Raw genomic sequence first — 20972 nt, forward strand, 5'->3', positions numbered from 1 at the left:
GCACTGAAATATTTGGTTTTAACTTGATACATGCCTTAAGCACAGACTGGGTTTTTACAGGGAACTTGCATAAGAATCAGCTGGGAACATATTAACTAAGTAACAGCTGATGCTGTTTACTGAGGTCATTTTTAGTAAAAATGCTTCATTGTTCCCGTCCACTGTCAGATGGCCTCCGTAGTTCTGGTGAAAGCGTGGGCTGGAGGGATCACATTACCCATGGCTCTTTTAAGAGGGTGCACAGAAACGGCCATGCCGCGTGTTCCACACCATCCGACATGTCTGGATCGCCCACTCCTGTTCACACCAGCAGTCCTCTACGCACACAGGAAAGGTATTCCACTCTTACCCAACCTTGGTAGTGTCGGATGGGCTGTTTCTCACAACCATAGTGGAAATAAACATGTAGCTATGACAGTGAATCATAAATAATGTTAAGCTTTTGACTATGGTGTTCTAATTAGATTATTTCTTTCTATTGGAATTTATATTTGATGACATCACTCATGGGGAAAGTATGATGAAGACACAGCACAGAACAGAGTGGTCAGACGCCATGAAGGAGCGGGGATGCCAGCTAACATGCAGCTTGTTTTGGGCTCACTGGCTAATATCCCGGAGTCTTTACTGTAAAATCTCAAATGCACTGAAATGAACTGTTACTGTACAGTTTCAAACTTTAATTCTGATCAGAGCACAAGCCAGACCGATGGGTAGGAGTCCGATTATACAACCCCAGTTCCCAAACAGTCTGGAATGAATGCCAGGATTTGCAGTCTCAAATTTTATTCACAATAAGACACGTCAAATGTTTAAAAATAAAAATGTACCATTTTAAGAAAAGTATTAGCAACATGTTCACTGCTGTGTAGCACTCCCTGTTCTTTTAACAACAGTCTACACAGCATTAATACTGCTTTCACATCTGGAAAGGTGCTATCACTTTAAAGGTATATACACATTTTAGAGCAGCTTATCCTCCTATTTAGATCAAATCTTTTTCAGGTAAGGCCTTGGATATTTCAGCAAGACAGTGCTAAACCACATACTACCACTTTGGGTCAGCTTCTGGTTAACCTCCTAAGACCCAAACTCTTTCATGGCATGCATTTTTAATATCTCTTTGCTCTTTGGGCTGATTGGGACCTGATGAATGTAAATGAATGTTGTTGTTTTTACCTGATTTTTGTTTCTAAGAAAAAAGAGATCCACATATGAAGACATTCACTTTAAATCTTGATAGAACAGTGGCAGTATAATGTCCTGGTAAGTGGATATCAGGCCCTTGTAGAGCAAAATTTAGTATTTTGGTCTAGGCAACCCAAAATGTGATGTTCACATATGGGGACACCAGGTCCTAGGAGGTTAAATGTGCTAAAGGGTAAAAATAACAGTAAATGTGACAGTCAACACACAAAGGTTCAGATAGTTCTCATAGTGCATGTTTGAGGTTTACTTTGTCATGTTCCAAAAAGAAAAAACACATTTCAGTGTCCTACATACTGAACTGGATAGAAACAAAGTAATCACCTTGACGCACTAGTATCAATTTATTACCAATACCAGTGTATCGATCTGCCCAACTCTAATTTACAGACTGTTGTTAAAAGAAAAGGGGATATTCTTCTGCTCAAGCATTTCACACAGGGTGCCCATGTTGGGGGCTTTGGGTTTGTATTTGTTGTTGATTAATTTACATATACAGTATAACCTTCAGGTGTTTTTAATATATGAGAGTTCACTCTGATATTACAGTGAAGAAATTGCTAGTCTTTAATAATAATAATACTCACATGTGTCCATTTTAGCCCCAGTCCAGGAAGGAGAGAGTATGACATTCGAACCACAGACATCATCAGTGACTACGAGGCTCCCCAGCCTCACGAGGGCCACTGTCGTACTAACGTCATCCAGGAATCACCGGAAAGGCAAAGAAGCAGCACAGAGCGCCTGGAGCCACACACCAAAGAAGCACAGTCACACACAGCCTCACAGAAACAAACAGAATCCACCAATCAGAGCCCTCCACCAACAAACCTGCCCCCAGCTGCTCCTCAACAGCAGCACTGTAGCTCAGATATGTCCTCAGCTCGTGATTCTGTGACACCAACCACCACAAACCAAGCACACTGCCAGACACCTTCTTCCCCTGTCCATACCTCGCCTATATCAGATGCACGCCCTCATCCCGCTGGCCCGCTGCAGACCTTTACTCCTGCAGGAGCTGGTGGTCCACCATCTGAAATGTCACAGCCTCAGAGCCACACCCAAGCTACCAGCTCTGTGGGACCATCTGTAGCACAGGTTAATGGATCCTCTCCAACCAGGGAGTCTCACCCAGAGGTTCCTAAACACACCAGCACCACCAACCCAACATCTTCTCCTGCACCATCATCCCCACAGCCTGGGCCCAGCAGCATGGACGGCTCCCCTGTGTCTGATGCACCAGTTCCCGGATTCGCCACCTTGGGTAGAAGGTTGATGCTGAGCGGGTCCGACCCCCACAACCACCTAAACCACACGCAACAACACGGACCCCCGCATCACAACTACCAAGCCAGCACGGAGCACAGTGCAGCTGTGGACACAAACAAGAGGCCCTGCTACTCTCCTCACACCCCACAAGCCCACCCAGCCTCCTATTCAAGCTACACCACAATCTCCATCCCTCTTCCTCACCCCCAACCCCCCTTGCCAGAGAAGCGCCATTTGCCCGGACATTCGGGTTCACCTAGCAATGGGGTGAAGCCAGCTGTGGGTCACATGCCTGCCTCCACTGCTCCGCAGCATCAGCACCACGTCACGTTTTCTCCCACGGTGGGGGAAATTGCACCCCCTGCTGGCCAAAATGACCAAGTAGAGGCAGAAACTGCAAACAGGGTCAGTGTGAAGTTTGTCCAGGATAGTTCCAAGTTTTGGTATAAGCCCAGCATCTCTAGAGAGCAAGGTAGGCTCTTTATTTCATACTTGTTTCTTTTTCTTCAAAAGCCTACAGAAGTAGATTTCCTAACTTATCACTGTGCTTGGGCACAGCAATCGCAGCACTGAAGGAGAGGGAGCCCGGCACTTTCCTAATCAGGGATAGTAACTCGTTCCAGGGAGCCTATGGGCTGGCTCTGAAGGTGGTTACACCTCCTCCCAATGTCAGCAACCACAGCAACAAAGGTGAAAAATGATTGCCTCCATCACATAGATGTCTCATTTTGACAGATTTGTCCCTCTGCTCTGTGTTTTTGTTCCTTTATAACTTTTATGAATCTGCTTTTACAGTGAGCGACCCTCTGGAGCAGCTGGTGAGACATTTTCTGATTGAAACTAGTCCTCGAGGAGTGAAAATTAAAGGCTGTCAGAACGAGCCCTACTTTGGTACGTTTCATTCCACCCATTTCCAGTTAGAAATGGGCATTACTGTGCACCTTGCTGTCTCAGATCTATTAATGATTTCCTCTGTTTTCCACAGGGAGTCTGTCTGCACTCGTTTACCAGCACTCCATCACACCCATCTCTTTGCCCTGCGCTCTTAAAATCCCTGAGAAGGGTAATGGAATATTTGAAGGTCACACAGGCCTTCAAATAAATAAATCATGTGTTTCACGGTATTTTGTAATCTATCAGATATAATTCATGGTTTATCTGTCTGTTGTCAGATCTCATAGGAGAGGTGCAGGAGGTTCAACCAGTCAGTAACATCAGCACAGCTGCTGACCTGCTGAAGCAGGGAGCCGGTGAGTTCTCTTTCTCAATCCCTGAAACACACTGTGTCATGTATTCATGTATGAACAGTTAAGTGCAAAGGAAGACTCTTACAGTTTAAATTTTTTAGATTACAAAATAAGTACTAAATTGGTACTTTTTTTCTTTCCTATAATGTCACATTTTCAGTTTTCAGTTTCTAAAACCTTTGCACAGGACAAATGATGGGAAACTGATGCAATACTGGACATAAAGCCTGGCTGAGAAATTATGTAACATGCAAGGAATAGATGCACCAGAGAAAATGCAAGCACTTCTGTCTGGTTTAAAAAAAAAAGAAGCCAAAGAGGAAGTGCCAAACAGTCGACCAGTAACTAACGGCTGTCGAAGAAAATTCGACTTGATCATTGTTCCTCTATAAGAATGCTCTACATGCTGCCGAATCATCATATTACTCAAACTGTACACAAATTATTCAAGCCCACAGAAACTACTTCTCATCTCGCCTCCATGACACAGTGTGCAGTATTCCAGAATTTATTCTCCAGTAATATTTCCAACATCCATTTTCAGCTGAATTCTTCTCGCACCCACTGTAACATCTCAACTCCAGCCCTGCTTACTTAATAACAGCCTCTGAGCTGAGTACTGAAGCAGCTCTTAAACGACCTCCTCATATCTGATGCTGGCCTTCTCACCATCCTCCTTTACCTCAGAGCTGCTTTTGACACCATATCGTGTCGTCTTCTGTTAGAACGACTGGCTAACATTGGATTTAGTGGCGCAGCCCTTCAGTGCTTTACAGTTTGTTCAAGGCTAAACTATCACTCTCCATCAACCTGAGTCACACAGGGATCAGTGCTGGGACCCCTGCTATTTATAATTTAACTCATCCTCTCAGAAATATCTTACATCACTTTGGTATACAGTTTCAAAATGCATGTCCATAAACCAGTGATGTCACGATGTCTTCTATACGTCCATTGTTTGTATACAGTCTGTGGTCAACATGCTGACCTCTCTGTCCTCCTTCCCTCAGCCTGTAACGTCCTCTATCTGAACTCTGTGGAAACAGAGTCCCTGACGGGCCCCCAGGCCATTGCCAAGGCAACAGATGCCACATTGGGTCGTAGCCCGCGTCCTGCTGCCACAGTCGTCCAGTTCAAAGTGACATCACAGGGTATCACGCTGACCGACAACCAGCGCAGGTAAGAGATTCCCCCGTGGATTCTTATTTTTAGAAAACTATTTACATTATTTTGGTATTTCTTTACACGTCTGTCTTCTTCCAGAGTTTTCTTCAGGAGACATTACCCAGTGAACACTGTGACCTTCAGCAGCATCGATCCAAAGGACAGGAGGTGGGAAACTCAGAAGAAAAAGACATCTTTGGGTCTTGTAGCCTTAGTTAGAATCGTCACTAATGAACAGATAGCAGGAACTCATTGCATCATGATCATTCATTGCATTCCTTGCCTTGAGTCCTCGCGTGAGTCTGTACCCGTGTGGGGCTAATGAATGTGCGTGAGCGTCCACGAGAGACGCGAGCATGCCGACTGCGGCCGAGGCTGCGGATGCATCAGCTTGTTTGGCAGCTCTGCCTGTGTGAATGTGCACGCCTGAGTCTTCTGTCTCTCTCTCTTTGTCTGTCTCTTGGATTTAGGTGGACTAACTCAGACAACACAACTGTTAAGTAAGTGCTCTGTTTGTGTTTTAAAGGCTGACAGGAAGTATAGACGTGTGTATGCCGCTGCATGGCATCAAACTGTGTGTGCATCTTGGCAAAATTTATCCTGCAAACTTTTGATGATTTAATTAGTAAATTGTAAGAAGTCCTACACGCCATACGTTACACTAATTGTTTCATGTTTTACGCAGTAGGCTGTCACAGACTGGACAAACTCAAGAGTCCTTGTGTGATTGCCTTTGCTTCTCTTTTTGTTGTCTCTTCCTTTTTTCACATCCTCTCTTTTTTTTCTCCACCCTTCCCATCTCAGGGTGTTTGGTTTTGTCGCTAAGAAGCCCGGCAGCACGGCAGAGAATGTCTGCCACTTATTTGCTGAGTTGGACCCCGACCAGCCTGCTTCTGCCATCGTCAACTTCATCAACAAGGTCATGCTGTCTCAGCGCCGATAGAGGGAGACAAAGAGAGGAAAACACTCTGAGAAAGAGGCACGGGCAACATATACAGTCACCCTGCCAAGGCCGTTACTGTTCATTTATGACTCTGTGCCTTTGCTTTGTGATGAGGAATGTTGTTGAGTGTTTAAAGCCAACTTAAAATCAGTGTGAGATCCCTTCTGGTTGTTTATTTGTTTCTTTTACAAGCCATGATGTACAGTGTCACAACTCCAAGTTTGAGGAGGCTTCAGAGGAAATGGCTTTCCAACAAAGCAAACAAGCATCTACAAGGGCTGCTATCATGAAGCAAGCTACCTTTAGGTTTGCACTATCACAAAGTCGGCTCACTTTTACCTGTCTTAGGTTTTTTGTAGCTACAAGTGGCCTATTTGACCAACACAGAAGCAGCCGAAACAGGGCTCCAGAGGCACTGGGTCACATTTGTCTTTTGTATCCCATCTATGGACCTTGAGGTGTGAGGACTAGTGTTGTGAAGCCTCATTTAGACAATACTTGGATAAGAGGACAGAGGATACTCCACGTCCATAGGCTTAATACTTCTCAGTCATAAGACTGAGCCCAGAAAAGTATGCCCTGCTTTATCACCTGTTTCACTCTAAATAGTATCGTAATTTACAAAATGAAAATTATTGCAGGAGAGCTAAAATTTCCAACTGATATCACAAACCTGTAAGGGAATTTCAATTCAGTTTCATTTATATAGCACCAAATCACAACAGCAGTCACCTCAAGGCGCGTTATATGGTAAAGAGCCTACAATAATTCAGAGGAAACCCAACAATCAAACCAACCCTGTGAGCCAGCAACTTGGCAACAGTGGGAAGGAAAAACTTACTTTTAACAGGAAGAAACCTCCGGCAGTACCAGGTTCAGAGAGGGGGAGCCTGCTGCTGTGACCAGTTGGGGGTGATAGGACAAAAGAAACTCTGTTGAACGTTTACTGAGCTCTTGAATCAAGGCAGAGGAAGGTTCTAAGAGTTGTATATTTGAATCTGATGTTCGCCCCCTACTGGCCATGAGAGAGAATACAAGTTTAAAGTCCATCTGGATTGTCCAAGTCCTCTTTTTTTAATACAATCTATGGTACCTCGGTTTCATTAAGGAGCATTAATAGATTCTCAAGGCTTTCATAAGAGCATCTTATTCCATTGTACTAATCAAATTATTTGTTTTATGTTAGGGGAGGTCTCACTGTTTCCTTTATGTTGCCATGAAGTCCTCCATGGTTGAATACCATCTAAAGACTTTTTTTTTTTTTTGCCATTTAGCCTTGATAATTGCAGAAATACACATGGATACAAACCATTTTATAACTGGCTTGTAATTGGCCTCTCCTTTCCTGCTCTATGATGAATAGACGGGAAACCAGATTTAGCTGAGCTGGCTGATAATGAGCTTCATGACTGTGGGTATCCAGGCTCACTGAACCCTGTCAGAATGTCTTTGTTGGTCCAGGCCCATTTTAATGGTTAAGCAGAGCTTTTATGACCTCAGTCCTGCCAGTTTCCAGTAAACCACTGACAGCGCTGAAGTGCTCCAAACGGCTTTGTGTTAGCAGTTACAAAGACGATGCGTGCTTGCACCAGTATAGGCTGTAAAAGCTTAAGGAAGGTCGCCATTCAAATATAATGATTTCCTTTAAAAATGACTGGTGTTTATATTTTTTGTACTGTTACAAAACCATGTATTTTTTTTCTTTGTTAAACCATGACCAAAGCCCTGATGATGTAATTTACTCTCTGTATCTTTGAGATATTCGGGTGTTCACATGTATGTACAGCACATTTACAGTCACGCCTGCCTTCAGTAGCTCGTTTATCAGTGTAACACTTTTAATCAGAAATCGACAATCGTGGGTTTTTGTTTTTCGTTTTGTTTTCCACTCATACACCTCTAGTAAAGCAGACAGAGGAATAACTAATGAAAGGAAAAAGGAATGTGAGGTTTTTTACCTTTTAACAAGTGTATGTGTTAGGGAGAGCGTGTGTGTGTGCGTTGAGAGTGTTCAGGTAAATATGCGGGCAGGCATTGTTACGTCCACTGTTAAAGACTTGTATGTGAAAAGGGGAAAAAGCTAGTTGTGGGAGGACGTATAGGATATAAGCACACCATTGCCGTGAAATGCTTGCTGGGTTTTTTAGTTTTTGGTTTTTTTGGGGGGCGGGTTTGTCCCCCACCCCTCCAACTGCTTCTTTTCATGACCAAAGGCAGTATAAAAGTTATTCACACAAATATATAACAAAGAGAAGACACACACACATAAGACAGTGACCTAAAGAAAGCTGTACTTAACCAAAGATGAAGCACTCTTGTATTAATAAGCTTTTTATCAGTTATATTTTTGTACTTATTGCTTCTTTTATTTTTACTATGCATTTATTTAGTGTGTTGCCTTGTTTGGTAGAGGAAAAAAAACACTACTTGTATTACAGCGATAATATATTGTGGTCTGTTGATCTATTATGTAGTAATATATTTTCACATGCAGCTATAGGACAGTGTATAAGATATAAAACAGAAACATGTTTGTCTGGAAAGGTTATTACGCTCTTTTTATATGGAAGAAGATGAAGAATAGAATTAAACTGAAGTGATGTGGTACCTGAACTCTGCTGGTGTCACTCGTTATTTCAGTCATGACTGCTGTACTCAAGATTATTCCCACGAGCAGATTTAATATGATATTGGCCCAACATTTCCTGGATTTCAGGGGCCCAATCACTTTGGACACCCAGTGTTGATCTGTGGGACCAACAGGCAGCGCTTAGATCTGGGCTTCAACTCTTCTGGGAAGGCTTTCCACAACATTTAGGAATTTCTTACCATTCTTCCAGAAGTCCATTTGTGAGGTCAGACACTGTTGATGTGGTTTGCAGTTTCCACTCTAATTCATCCCAAAGGGGTTCACTCAAGTTGAGCTCAGGACTCTGTGCAGGCCAGTCATGTTCTTCCACACCAACTCACTCATCTGTGGTTTTTTTGTGCTTACTGCACTGCACTGGTGTGCAGTCATGTTGGAACAGGAAGGGGACTCCCCAAACTGTTCCCATGTGGCATTATCCAAAATGTCTTGGTATGCTGAACCAATAAGAGTTCCTTTCACTGGAATAAGGGGCTCAAGCCCAGCTCCTAAAAAACAACCCCACACCACCAGACTTTACACCTGGCACGGTGCAGTCAGACAAGTACTGTTCCCCTGGCAACCAAACCCAGACTCGTCCACCAGATTGCCAGACAGAGAAGTGTGAGTCATCACTTCAGAGAAAACAGTTCCACTGTTCTGGAGTCCAGTGGCGGAGTGCTTTACATCACTGCATCCGATGCTTTGCCTTGCTGCTTGGCCATGGAAACCCATTCCATGAAGCTATCTGTACACCATTCCTGAGCTATTCTGAAGGCCACATGAAGTTTGGAGGTCTGTAGTGATTGAGTCTGCAGAAAGCAGGTGGCCTCTGCACAGTATGTGCCTCAGCATCAGCTGACCCTGCTGTCATTTTACGTGGCCTACCACTTTGTGCCTGAGGTGCTGTTGTTCCCAGTTGCCTCCACTTTATTATAATACCACTAACAGCTGACTGTAGAATATTTAGTAGTGAGCAAATTTCATAAGTGGACTTGTTGCACAGGTGGCATCCCATCACGGTACCACGCTGGAATTCACTGAGCTCCTGAGAAAGACCCATTCCTGCACAAGTGTTTGTAGAAGCAGTCTGCATGCTTGCTGCTTGATTTTATATACCAAGACAGTGATCGGAACCTGAATTCAATGATTTGGATGGTTGAGTGAATACGTTGGGCAATGTAGCTCATATGCGGTGTACTCTGTCCACTGTAAGTGGTGGGCAAGAATAAAACAATTATTGGTAATCATTATTCATTTTATTAATTCACAAATCCCTTTAATGTCTTTTCTTTTTTTTTTTTGATAACTTAAACCAAAAGGTTAATTGGTGCAATAAAAAAAACACAAATAGGTAAAAATGTTTCAGAAATGTACAGCATTTGTCCCTTTAAAGTAAAAATCGATCTCCTATCAAACTGCTTCCACACTGAAGCTGGTCTAAAGGCAAAGTTACAGTCAGCCTCCAGGCAGCGTGAGAATGTGCTGAAATCCGTCACACAGGGAGTTACAAAAGCCGCAAACCAGAAGGAAATGCATGCGACGCTATTACAGTCAGTCTGGCAGAAACAGTGTAAACGCTGAGCGCAGCTGCAAATCCTAATTGTTAAGACCAATTTTCAACAAAACACTAATTTCACACAGCAAGATTCTATTGCAAAGGTTGACCAATTAACCCATTAAAGAACACATAGTCAAATTTTCTCTCTCTGGGTAGTACCACCCGGTCTCATTCTGATCTCCTCCACTGCCTGAAACTCGAATCCTAACATCAGTTTGATATTAAGGCGGCTGAAGATTTTGTTGATGCCCAAATACTTGCAGCCTTTTTAAATCTACTGTGTGCACTACAGTTGAAGATGTTTGAATGAAATGCCCCTCAGACGCCTCAGAACATTACTGCAGTTCTCACAGACGGTCACTCCCTGCACAACCCTGGCTGTGCTTGTAGAGGACGTGCCGTCTTCTGGTTGGGACGCTGCAGATTATTCTGCACATAGAGGTGGGAATCACAGGGAACCGTATACAACAGGATATACTACCTTTATAATTATTAGCATTGGTACAGCCACTTTTTAAATACTACATAACTGTGTTCTCTGAGACTGCCTGAGATTTATCTGCATGTATAAAGCTCGGTGGGTTCAGCTGGGAATATTGTCTCACTGCAAATAATCAGTTCTCACTATCTAATGGCATTGTTTTTGATTTTTATATTGCACCCATGTGGTATGGTGGTGGGACTTCTTTTTGTAGCTTAACTGGATCTGTATTAAGGATTCTGTGAGTAGATTTCTACTGAGGGAATAGTAAAAGCAGTCAAATGGAGTTTCACTGGAAGAAAATGTGATCTTATCCCTCTTGAGATGTGCTCAAATGAGACTTTGCAGGCAATAACTTATTGAACCATTAAAAATATCTACAATCCACACCAGTTTCAAGCTGCCAAAAACAAACAAACAAAAAACCAACAACAGTCAGTAGTGATCACAGTGTAATAGTCATTCAAGCCACACTAAGGAATTTTGATTGAATTCTAATGACATTGCAGCAGCAGCACAGAGAGGGAGCTCTGCAGCCATAATTAACGCGAATAGCATCCTGGCTGAGAATGTTCCCTTAAAGAAAGAGCTTTCTGTGACCTTTGTCCTGCTTATAATACAAGGAGTGCTCGCTGCTAGTGACTCATTCAGTTCTCCACTCAGACTTGTGTTGCTCTGAAACAGCAAAACTGCTCTCTGGACTTAGACGGGAAGTCAGGCAAGAACATTTCACAAACGCAGTGCTGAGCTTGACATTACAGACCATAATTCCACATTTCATAAGTCCATCAAAGACCCCTTATCTGTTGATGGCTAGAACAACATTCCCTTGTCAGAGCCCTTGTTTTCCGAGATACAGCCAAATCCTGGATTAGCACGAGATAACAGCAGGTCAATGTCGGCTCTTTTTAGCAAGTGTTAGTCCATCCTGCAGTGTACACTAACGTAGTCCTTGTAGTCCCAGATCTGCGCCCCTCACAGAAGAGAGTGACGGAGGGATAGGGGTGTTGTGTCACCAGAGGAGCGGATCTTATAATTCTCCGGCTGCTGGTACGTGGTGTTGGAGCCGCAGTCGATGTAGCGATAGGCCTCCAGGCTGTTCTGGGACGTTCGCACCATGTACGAGGTTTTCACTGAGGTTCTGAAAACAGGAGAGGACAGAGATGTAAGAATCAGGCTGCTCAACACATTGCTGTCACATCTCAACCAGTTAATTGCTCACGGAATAAAAGCACATTGCCACAGTAATGATTTCTCACAGCTCTGTAAGTGTGATATCGAGAACCACAGGGCACGAAACTGCACCCGCACAAATGACTTTTCTCTAGACTGCAAAACAAGAATTAAAGGGTTTGGGAAAAGAAAGAAAAAGCAGTGGGTTACCCAGTTTCCCCAAAGTACCTCACCCTGACAATGTGGTTTATGTGTTAACAGCATCTCTTATCTAAGGCTGTGTTTACACTACTCGTGCAGAAGCGACTGGCTACAAGACAGAACCAGTGAGAGCTGAAGACAGGAAGCTTCAAACTGACCCTTAATAACTGTTATGGGGCCATTATGCTCGCCGTTCTTGCCCTGACAAACTGCACGGCACAACAAAAGTTTCATCACATGTGCTAGCGCATGCAGCGCATTTTGGTATTATATCGATCAGTTGTGCACTTCTCAATTTTGTAGCCTCACGTGTTTTACTGTTTCTGCAAAAGGTTGTGGTGAGAATAAATGGACTGGGCTGTGTGATGAAATCACCATCAGCACGTGAACTCACCGATATGGTGAGCACAAGGATCGCTTATAGTGTTCCTCAGGGGTCAATACTTGGTCCTAGTTTAGTGTGCAATGATCATTTCTAAACACAATGTACATGAAATGTACATTTCATCTTACATGCAGACAGCAATAGGTGCTGTCCCTGATTTTAAATCCTGTAAATCTGGTTCAGCTCAGTGATTTCAGATTTCTTTCAAGCCCCTCTTCTATGAAACCAACTCCCATTTTTGATTCACGAGGCAGATGCCCTCCGTACCTTTAAGGCTAGGCTTAAAACTTCTTGATGCATTCTCAATCATCCAGGTAAGTAAATCTCCAAAGGTTGATTCTGTTCATCTGGACGTAGCGTTTTCAGTGGGAGAAACGTTTCGTCACTCATCCAAGTGACTTCTTCAGTCTCAGCTGACTGCAGGTTTCCCTGCCTTACCTTATAAACAGTACATTTGCATAATGACTGAAACCAGCCCACTGAAGGAACAATGGGCTGGGAGGTCAGTTCCTTAATCTTAATTATGCAAATTCTCATGACCATTGATCAATAATCACTGATCAAAGCCTGCTGATCAATGGCCATGAGTACCATTCACAGAGAGTTGGGGAATGGCTGCAATCACAGCATCGTAAGATGGCGAAAGATGTACCCTTAGGCCCCCTCCTCGATTCAGAGAGGATCTTTCCCTTTTCACGTAAACAGCCTCCTTGACTCCGCGCTCAAACCAGCGTTCCTCCCTGTCCAGGATGTGTACATCCTCATCATTGAAAGAGTGTCCACTGGCCTGTAGGTGTAAATAGACTGCAGAGTCCTGGCCTGGCGAGGTAGCTCTTCTGTGTGGTGCCATCCGCTTCGCCAGAGGTTGTTTGGTTTCCCCGATGTATAAATCCTGGCAATCCTCCTGGCACTTAACAGCATACACTATGTTACTCTCTTTGTGTCGGGGGACCCGATCCTTGGGGTGGACCAATTTTTGGCGCAGCGTGTTTTGGGGTTTAAAAGCCACAGAGACCCGGTGTTTAGAAAAAGATTTATAAGATCAGGGAAACCTGCAGTCAGCTGAGACTGAAGAAGTCACTCGGATGAGTGACGAAAGGTCTCTCCCACAAAGGCTACGTCCAGATGAACAGAATCAACTTTTGGAGACTAGGCTTAAAACTTTCTAAACATATAGTTCCTGACGGATCAGGTGACCCTGAACCCTCCCTAGGCTGCTGGCGGCTTCCCATGATGCACTCTTTCTCCTTCACTCTTGATTCATTAAAACAGCCTTATTTATGTGATAGTGGGCCTTTGGCACAGCTCATCAGATCATCCACTCTCTGAAACAAGCCATTTTAGCCCCTCCCCCTTTAAGACCAACTTATTCTGATTGGCTGCCCCCGCATACTGCTTCATATGACCATATTAGACATCACAGTGATTTTTCTGCTGCAAGTGTTAAGATAAAAGACAGAAGTAACAAAGTAAAATGAAGATAAAGATATCTGTCGGGGTAATGACACTTACTGCATGAGTACGAGAATGTTGTGAACCTTGATGCTGGGCATGGTGCATAACGTACTGAAAAAACAAAACACAAAGGCTCAAATTACTGAACTGGAATTCATGTGTAGGCTTGCAAAGAAGCTTGATTTCCTCTACAAGCTCAGGCGCAGACACTTACTAGACATACGGAGCGTTACTGCCGATCTCCACGCTGACAGTGTAGTTCACCTGCAGAAGATTGACATGATACATCACACAACAACAGATCAAAGTATTTCAAGAGCAGCACAGGAAGACAATTCAGGCCATTATCAGCAGTGAAACTACAGAATGAAGCAACCACAGCAACTCTTTGAGCTTTGTTTACTGCTTCAGCTGAGGTGATCTGGAGACAGAAAATTGTTAAAACAAGAGGGGAAAACAAAATAAAAACACTGTCATTTCCTGTAAATGCTGGGTAGATAACAACAAACATTACTCAAAAAAAAGAGGAAATGGTGATTTTATCTGGCGTTTACTTTTAGCTAAAGATCTGCTGCTTCATTGAGCCACAGCGCTGAGCATGACAGGCGCTGTACCGAAGCAGCAGAGCTGAGTATGTGGGCTGTGTGAAAAACTGGCCAAATCGTCTCTGCCAGTGCCAAATGGCTTATTCAGTGACCAGCACATCCAGTGTGACAAATGCTGGTTGAAGCCATGCTCCAGGCTGTGTGTTAAAGGAATGGTATCAGTAGTCTCTTCAGACTTTAATCATTCAGTTCTTTAGCACAAGGAGTTTGACTGCTTTGGTACAGCGCCTGGTTTACTGAGGCAGACCTGTTCTCGATCACACGTGGGGAAACGATACAAGAAAAATTCTGGGCTACTAACAAGTGTACTGTGAGAAGCACTTCAGCGTGAGGTGGATATGTGCAGCTGCAGCCGCTCCACTCGAGCTGACACACAACAACATACGGTGAACAGGCCCAGGCCATGATGCCATGAAGACAGCCAAGGGTGGAGTCAGAAATGTTCTTATAGATCTCACTGTAAATCCAAGGCCAAAAAACAGTCCTAATTATCAAACTGCTTGTGTGATTGAATGTTTAAATAAGCTGCCATCCAGCATCCTGTTGTAGCTGTACACAACCACAGAAGTGTGGTGAATGAATCATGCTGCGGCTACTGTGCTCTGATCTGCTGTCGATATTCAGTGTGCCACTTGTTTGTAAGCCTGACACAAGCGTGCAGGGGCGTTTGTAAGGATCCCCCTCTAACTTAGTTAACTTCACCTTACCTGCTATGAAGTTAGAGTGAGCGGTCCTGACAACCACTGATTATTAATTCTGTCATGTTTATGGTTACTATTTTCAGCTGTGGGGAGATTAGCACAGCTGTTGGCACCAGCTGCCACACACCCACACAAAAAAACCAACAACACTAATAGGGGAGCTTGCAAATTGCTTTAAAATAGCCATAACAGTGATATGGCTTATATGGAAAGGAACACTGACAGCAGTAGTGATAATGTATCGGCATCAATGGAGCGGAAACATTAAAATAGTATACAACAGCAAAGGAGACAAGGATCTTGATTGATTGTACTTTGAGTGGCTGAAATCCTGTACCTGACACGCGCTGAGCGGCAGCACTGTGGTGACGTTTTGGAGCAGCTCAGTCCCGATCACCGTCTTCATGTAGAGGACCTGGGAGCTGATGCTCTGCACATGCACCGAGAAGAAGTTGGGGTTGCTAAAGTTGAGCGTGCTCTGAGTAAAATAAAGAACAAAAGACGCACAGAGGAATAAAAAGACAGCACCTACAACACAGCCTGTTTTTGACACTTCTAGTTAAGGTTCATCAAAAGACACTCAGATGGCAGAAGCTATTATTATTAACATCCATTTACTACAAAAGCAGCAACATCAACATGTTTTCTAAACTAAATCCTAAAAATGTCAACGCTGTTGCCACATTTTGCGGTTTCATAAAGGAAGCGTGGCCTGCAGAGTGCTTCAGTGCACTGAAGTGCAGATCTGAACTAGACTAGTGAAGCAGCTCTTACACAGTGCACAGCTTAAATGAAACCCGATGATTGTTTCACATCCTCAGATGGTTTAGAACCACTATCGTGATGAGGGAGACAACATTTTGTCACTCACGCGCTCAACTTTTACATGAAGATAGTCACATAGCAAAGTAGGACTCTGAATTAATCTCAACCATTCATTCCAAGATCTTGTTGTATGTATTCAAGAGTGCAGGACTAGCTTTTCTGTCAAAAACGAAGAAAAGCAAATGTGTTTACTGATCAGGTATAATATTATGACCACTCACAGGTGGAGTGAATAGCACTGATTAGCTCTTCATCCTGGCACCTGTTAGTGGGTGTGATATATTAGGGGGGAAGTGAACATTTTGTCCTCAAAGTTGATGAGTTAGAAGCAGGAAAAATGACAAGTGTAAGGATTTGAGCGAGTTTAAAAGGGATCAAGCTGTGATCGCTAGATGACCCGGTCAGAGCATCCCCAAAACAAAAGCAGCTCTTGTGAGCTGTTCTGGGTCTGCAGCGGTCAGTATCTATCAAAAGTGGTTCAAGGGAGGAAACAGTGGAGAACCAGGAATCATGGGCACAGATCCATGGCTGGTCTTTGTGGTCTGACCCAACAGATGAGCTACTGTAGCTTAAATTTCCAAAGAAAAAAAAAATAAGTTACTGTTTGTTCTGAAAGAAAAGTTGTGAAAATATAAGGTTCATCACAGTTTGTTGTGAATGAGGCTGAACAGCTGCAGAGCAGTCAGGTTGCCAATAACCATCTCCATCCACCAGCGAAAGCACAACAATGCATATGCAAATATAAGAACTGGACCATGGAGCAATGGAAGAAGGAGGCTGGTCTGATGAATCACATGAACAGTTGGTACTGTGTTTCTGTTGCTTAACATCAGTAACACCTGCTACAAGGATGCATTATGGGAAGAAGACAAGGCAGGAGAGGCAGCTTTGGGCCATGTTCTGCTGGGAAACCTTTGGTCCTGAATCCATGTAGATGTTACTTTGACACATACAAACTACCTAGTCATTGCTGCACATCATGTACTTCCCCTCATGGAAACCATATTCCCTGATGGCTTTGGCCTCTTTTAGCAGGATAAGGCACCATAAAGCAAAAGAGGTTCAAGAATCATTCCAGGAGCACAGTGATGAATCTGAGGTGTTGACTGGGCCTCCAAATTTCCCAGATCTCATTCCAATAAAGCATCTGTGGGATGTGCTGGATAAACAAGGAGGCCCCACCTTACAGCTTACAGGACTTAGAGGGTCTGATGCTAACATCTTGGTGTCAGATACCACAGCACACCTTCAGGGGTCAAATAGAGCCCATGCCTCAAGTGCTCAGGGCCGTTTTGGCAGCACAAGGGAGCATACACAATTTTAGGCAGGTGGCCATACTGTTATGTCTGATCAGTGTAAATTTAGTAGATGAAATCAAACCCTTCTTGTCAAAGTCATTTTTGCACACTAAATATTTATTTGGTTTTATAAAGCTGAGCTCCTCCAGGTCAAAAAATAATGGAATCTTTTCCCTTCTTTACAAAACAACAAAGCACTAAACTGTGTTTAGCTGTCATCTGTGACGTTTGATGTTTTTTGTTACAGTTTTGGGTTTTTTGGGGAGATTTTTTTTTTTTATATATATTTTTTGTGTGTCTATATTTAGAAAAGATAAATGTCCAAAAGTTTTTGGACACTTTCAAGCTTTGCCTCTGTACAGCACCACAGTTAATCTGAAAGGATCCAATCAACATGCAATCAAAGTACCAAGTGCTTGTTAGACAATTCCTCTATTTTCACAGACTCTAAAGCAACCAGGCAGGGTAACATAATAAGTTTCACCACTTCATTGTGTTTTGTTTGCTTTTTAAAAGAACGTCTGTCATCTTCCTGATACAGTCTGTTTTCTGTCAGCATCATGATTTCCTGCCACACCTCCTTGGACTTCAGACTGAGAGATATCAGGCTCTGAACAGCAAACAAATGCTAATTCAACACTCGGATTCATCTCCTGACCATTGATCACATTAACTTGTTGTGGAATAATAAGAAAGCAGGGCTCTTCTAGCCATGAAACTGCTCTTCAATCATTTGTCTGGTTAATCCTGAGGAAGTGAAAACGGACAGAAAATGACTCCTAAGGTGTTAATGTGATGTTTTAGTTGTAGCAGCTGAATTCAAGCCAAGACTCAACACTTGAATCACGCTATTAGCATTTCAAATCCACTGTGGTCGTTGTGTTGCTTAACTGGCTGTACTTTCCCAAAGTTGAAGTGAAATAATGAAACTGTCTAAGTATTTACCCACTGACCACATGTGATAAAGAAGAGTGTTACTTTTGAATAAACAGAAGCTGAAGATTTTTGCTAGCTTGCAAACTAAAACCGATCTGTCGAACCCGTCCTTCTACTCATTAGTCACTTCAGACACATTTGTAGGGAAACACATCGGTGCTGATCCCACAGAGGAGTTCTTAGTAAAGTGAGACCTGAGCCTGCAGAGGCTGAGAGTTATGCTTTGTCATGCTGTTTGTGTAGATTATTAGAAGCTGTGATATGAAACCTACCGTCATGTTCATCAGGACCTTTGTGTTGTTGCGGTCGAACGTCACCGTCACCGAGCGGATCCCTCCGTCCACCACAACCACTGGGCGTGGGAAAAGGAAGAAGGCAACAAGCGAAGAGGCCAGCAGGCAGAGCACAACTGACAGGACCACGTAGAACTTCCTACGACACAGAGAGGGAAGGTTCTCTCCAGACAATGCACTCACCTCCTACATCACCTCAGACTGAGTGAGAGACTCACACGTCCAGAGGGAACAAACACAGGAACACATCAGTGCGCTGCAGTTACTCACGTTCTTTGGGGCTGCAGTCTTTGGTCATTGTACGGGATCAGTGCAACCAGTTCATTCACTTGTTCTGCAGAGCAAGAAGAAAAATGATGTTTAGCATTTCCCATTAAAACTGTTTTTTTGGAAACACGACAAAGACTGAGAAATTAAACACAACACATCTGTTCCCTGTTCAAAAAATACTGGCAGCTAAAAGTGCTACCCCTCCGCCTCCCAGGTAACACGCCTGTGGTATCAAGTTCAAAATCCTGTGTCACCTTGTTTACATACAGAAAACTTACTCTGACCCTAATGTTGAGGTCACTGAGATTCAAACTCATCTGACATTTTAGTAGAAACACAAATGGTATCAATTTGAAGCTCCTACCTCCCCTCATTTGTGCATTATTGCATTCACAAACTTGTCCATACATCCTGCCTGCCCGCCCACTCGGCAGGGTGATGACAATACCCCGTCAGCCTTTTACAGCTAAGCAAACGAACCAACCCCCCCACCCCCCTAAACTAAAATAATAGCTTCTGTTTAACAGATTCACTGGTGCAGCTCTTCATGAATCTAATCATTACTCTAACACATTTTATTAGGTGAGACACAAAATTGTATAAAACATACAGCATAGTACCAAGTTATTTTATGTTGCTATACTGTATGAGCACAGGGAACCACAGAAAGCTGTATGTCATTACTTAAATTAAACTGCTCTGGGAGTACTATGGACAAAAAAGTACCAGAGGTATGAGGTACATCTCATAGACCATCATCCTCAGACATTAGCAAACAAGGGGACTCCTGCCTCTGTGATGGACAAAGTGATTACGTTTCTGAAGATATTCCAGATTTGGAATTTACAAGCCAGGAATGTGTGATTACAACAACTCATGCGGTTGTTTCTGTACATGCAGCTCTTTCACTTTCACCTTCTGGAGCAGTTTTTCCATACGGGAGGATCAGGGATCGGTGGGAGAAAACAAAAACTCAGTAAATGGCACTTAAAGGCCGACATCACCACCTGGCCTCTCTGATGTCTGACAGGCTCATAATTGTACAGCTGTGCCCCTTCATATCTGTACGAATGTACATTTTCAGCATCTTCTAAACTAGTGTTTGCACCCACGTTTCTTATTGCTGATGTCACATGGCCTCGTGTGAGGTCAAAGTTCTGCGTTATGCACGGTGGGTCATAAACTCCATTAAAAACATTACTTTAAGTGTTTTCTTAGAGATAAGTGCAGATCAGTTTTCTGGAAAATCTAGTCATTTCTTGATTTTTCCATTTGTTCACAGAGCTTCAGAAACCTTGCAAAACAAACTTAAGGTGTCTCGTTCAGAATTACCAGCACAACTTTAGCTAAATGTCAGTATGAGCCAACACTGACCATGCTGGCTGACATAAAAGACGCAGATATTTTCTTATATTAGTAACTAGTCAACAGGAGTTAAGAAGGGGTTACATGTAAAATAAAGAAATTATTTGTTTGATCTTTATGGCTCTGCTTTACTGTACCTACATTATAATCAATCCAGTCCTTCTTGGTCAGACTTTAGGATATTTAAACGTCACAGATTAGAGAGCAACAAGCCTTTTACGACACTTAAAATGTTGACCATGTTTTTTTTCCCGCGCCAAACACCTGAAAACACCTTTTAGGAATTCTGCGCCTCATCTCTGGCGTTAAATGAGCAGAAACTGTGCTCATATCAACACAGACTGACTGTCCGACACTAACGCTTACTGATTTAGCAACTCTTTCTACTCACCTGAAGGTATGCGTCCAGTGCCTTGGCAGGTCGGACAAGTTACGCTGTCTCTGCCGGTGAACTCCACGTACGGGAACTGGGCTATATCCTCCCGCCGGACTAGTCCATCCAAAGAGTCGTTATCGGAGTCTCTGCGTTCAGTGTACCGCGTTACCCTCTGCTCCTCCGGGAGGAGAGACTGGCTGCTGCCGCTACGAGACCACCGCGTCCCCATGGCGGGTGTTTGTGGGTGGTAAAGACAGCAGAGCCAGAGTCTCCCGTTCGGAGGTGGATAATAAGGAGCCCCCCAAAAAAGTGAAGACAGTGACTCAGTGATTTACAGATAATTGTGTTCGGCTAAACGAAAACACACCAAATGTCGCTGAACGCGCAAAGTTTACGCCGTGCCTCAGAGTGACGTCTCTCGGCTAGCTAATCTGCTAACGCACAATTTCTCGGTTTGCACCTGTGATGAGTTATGGGAGACGTCCGTAGTCATAACTGAGTAAACTTTAAATACCTTTTAGACAAAACTAGCTGTCGTTAGCATAAAGTCACATCTTCCAAAAAAACAGCCGGACTCCCGCTCCCTGTTACT

General features: G+C 43.5%; 2 protein-coding genes across 6 annotated transcripts in view; one reads left to right on the forward strand and one right to left on the reverse strand.

The window, feature by feature from the left end:
* Positions 1-8442, forward strand: part of tns2a (tensin 2a) — a 67486-nt gene extending 59044 nt beyond the window's left edge. For 4 of the 5 annotated variants that reach the window (XM_063465447.1, XM_063465449.1, XM_063465450.1 and 1 more), the window contains 10 exons: positions 169-334; positions 1809-2947; positions 3034-3165; positions 3271-3366; positions 3461-3538; positions 3648-3725; positions 4733-4901; positions 4986-5054; positions 5357-5386; positions 5691-8442. In XM_063465447.1, coding sequence (XP_063321517.1) covers positions 169-334; positions 1809-2947; positions 3034-3165; positions 3271-3366; positions 3461-3538; positions 3648-3725; positions 4733-4901; positions 4986-5054; positions 5357-5386; positions 5691-5829 — 2096 coding nt within the window. In that variant the 3' untranslated portion in view covers positions 5830-8442. The remainder of the gene's footprint in view (positions 1-168; positions 335-1808; positions 2948-3033; positions 3166-3270; positions 3367-3460; positions 3539-3647; positions 3726-4732; positions 4902-4985; positions 5055-5356; positions 5387-5690) is intronic. The other variant, XM_063465448.1, reaches the window with a different exon arrangement.
* A 1294-nt stretch (positions 8443-9736) lies between these two features.
* LOC134618605 (transmembrane protein 106C-like) lies at positions 9737-20943 on the reverse strand. Its single transcript, XM_063464075.1, has 7 exons — positions 20396-20943; positions 18640-18703; positions 18349-18508; positions 15355-15495; positions 13926-13975; positions 13769-13822; positions 9737-11638 (listed from the first exon to the last, which is right to left on the reverse strand). The coding sequence occupies exons 1-7, from the start codon at positions 20607-20609 to the stop codon at positions 11473-11475; spliced, it is 849 nt and encodes a 282-aa protein (XP_063320145.1). The 5' UTR covers positions 20610-20943; the 3' UTR covers positions 9737-11472.
* Between the last annotated feature and the right edge of the window lie 29 nt (positions 20944-20972).

This window comes from Pelmatolapia mariae, linkage group LG20 (genome assembly GCF_036321145.2).
Source record: "Pelmatolapia mariae isolate MD_Pm_ZW linkage group LG20, Pm_UMD_F_2, whole genome shotgun sequence".
NCBI classification, from domain to species: Eukaryota; Metazoa; Chordata; class Actinopteri; order Cichliformes; family Cichlidae; genus Pelmatolapia; species Pelmatolapia mariae.

Bases quoted from the DNA above. Each gene is read 5' to 3' on its own strand.
- LOC134618605 (XM_063464075.1), bottom strand. From the start codon at position 20,609: ATGGGGACGCGGTGGTCTCGTAGCGGCAGCAGCCAGTCTCTCCTCCCG. The intron at 15,496-18,348 runs GTAGGTTTCATA...TATTTTACTCAG, and splicing joins AGGTCCTGATGAACATGACG to AGCACGCTCAACTTTAGCAA. The intron at 11,639-13,768 runs GTAAGTGTCATT...TCCTGTTTTCAG, and splicing joins AACATTCTCGTACTCATGCA to AACCTCAGTGAAAACCTCGT.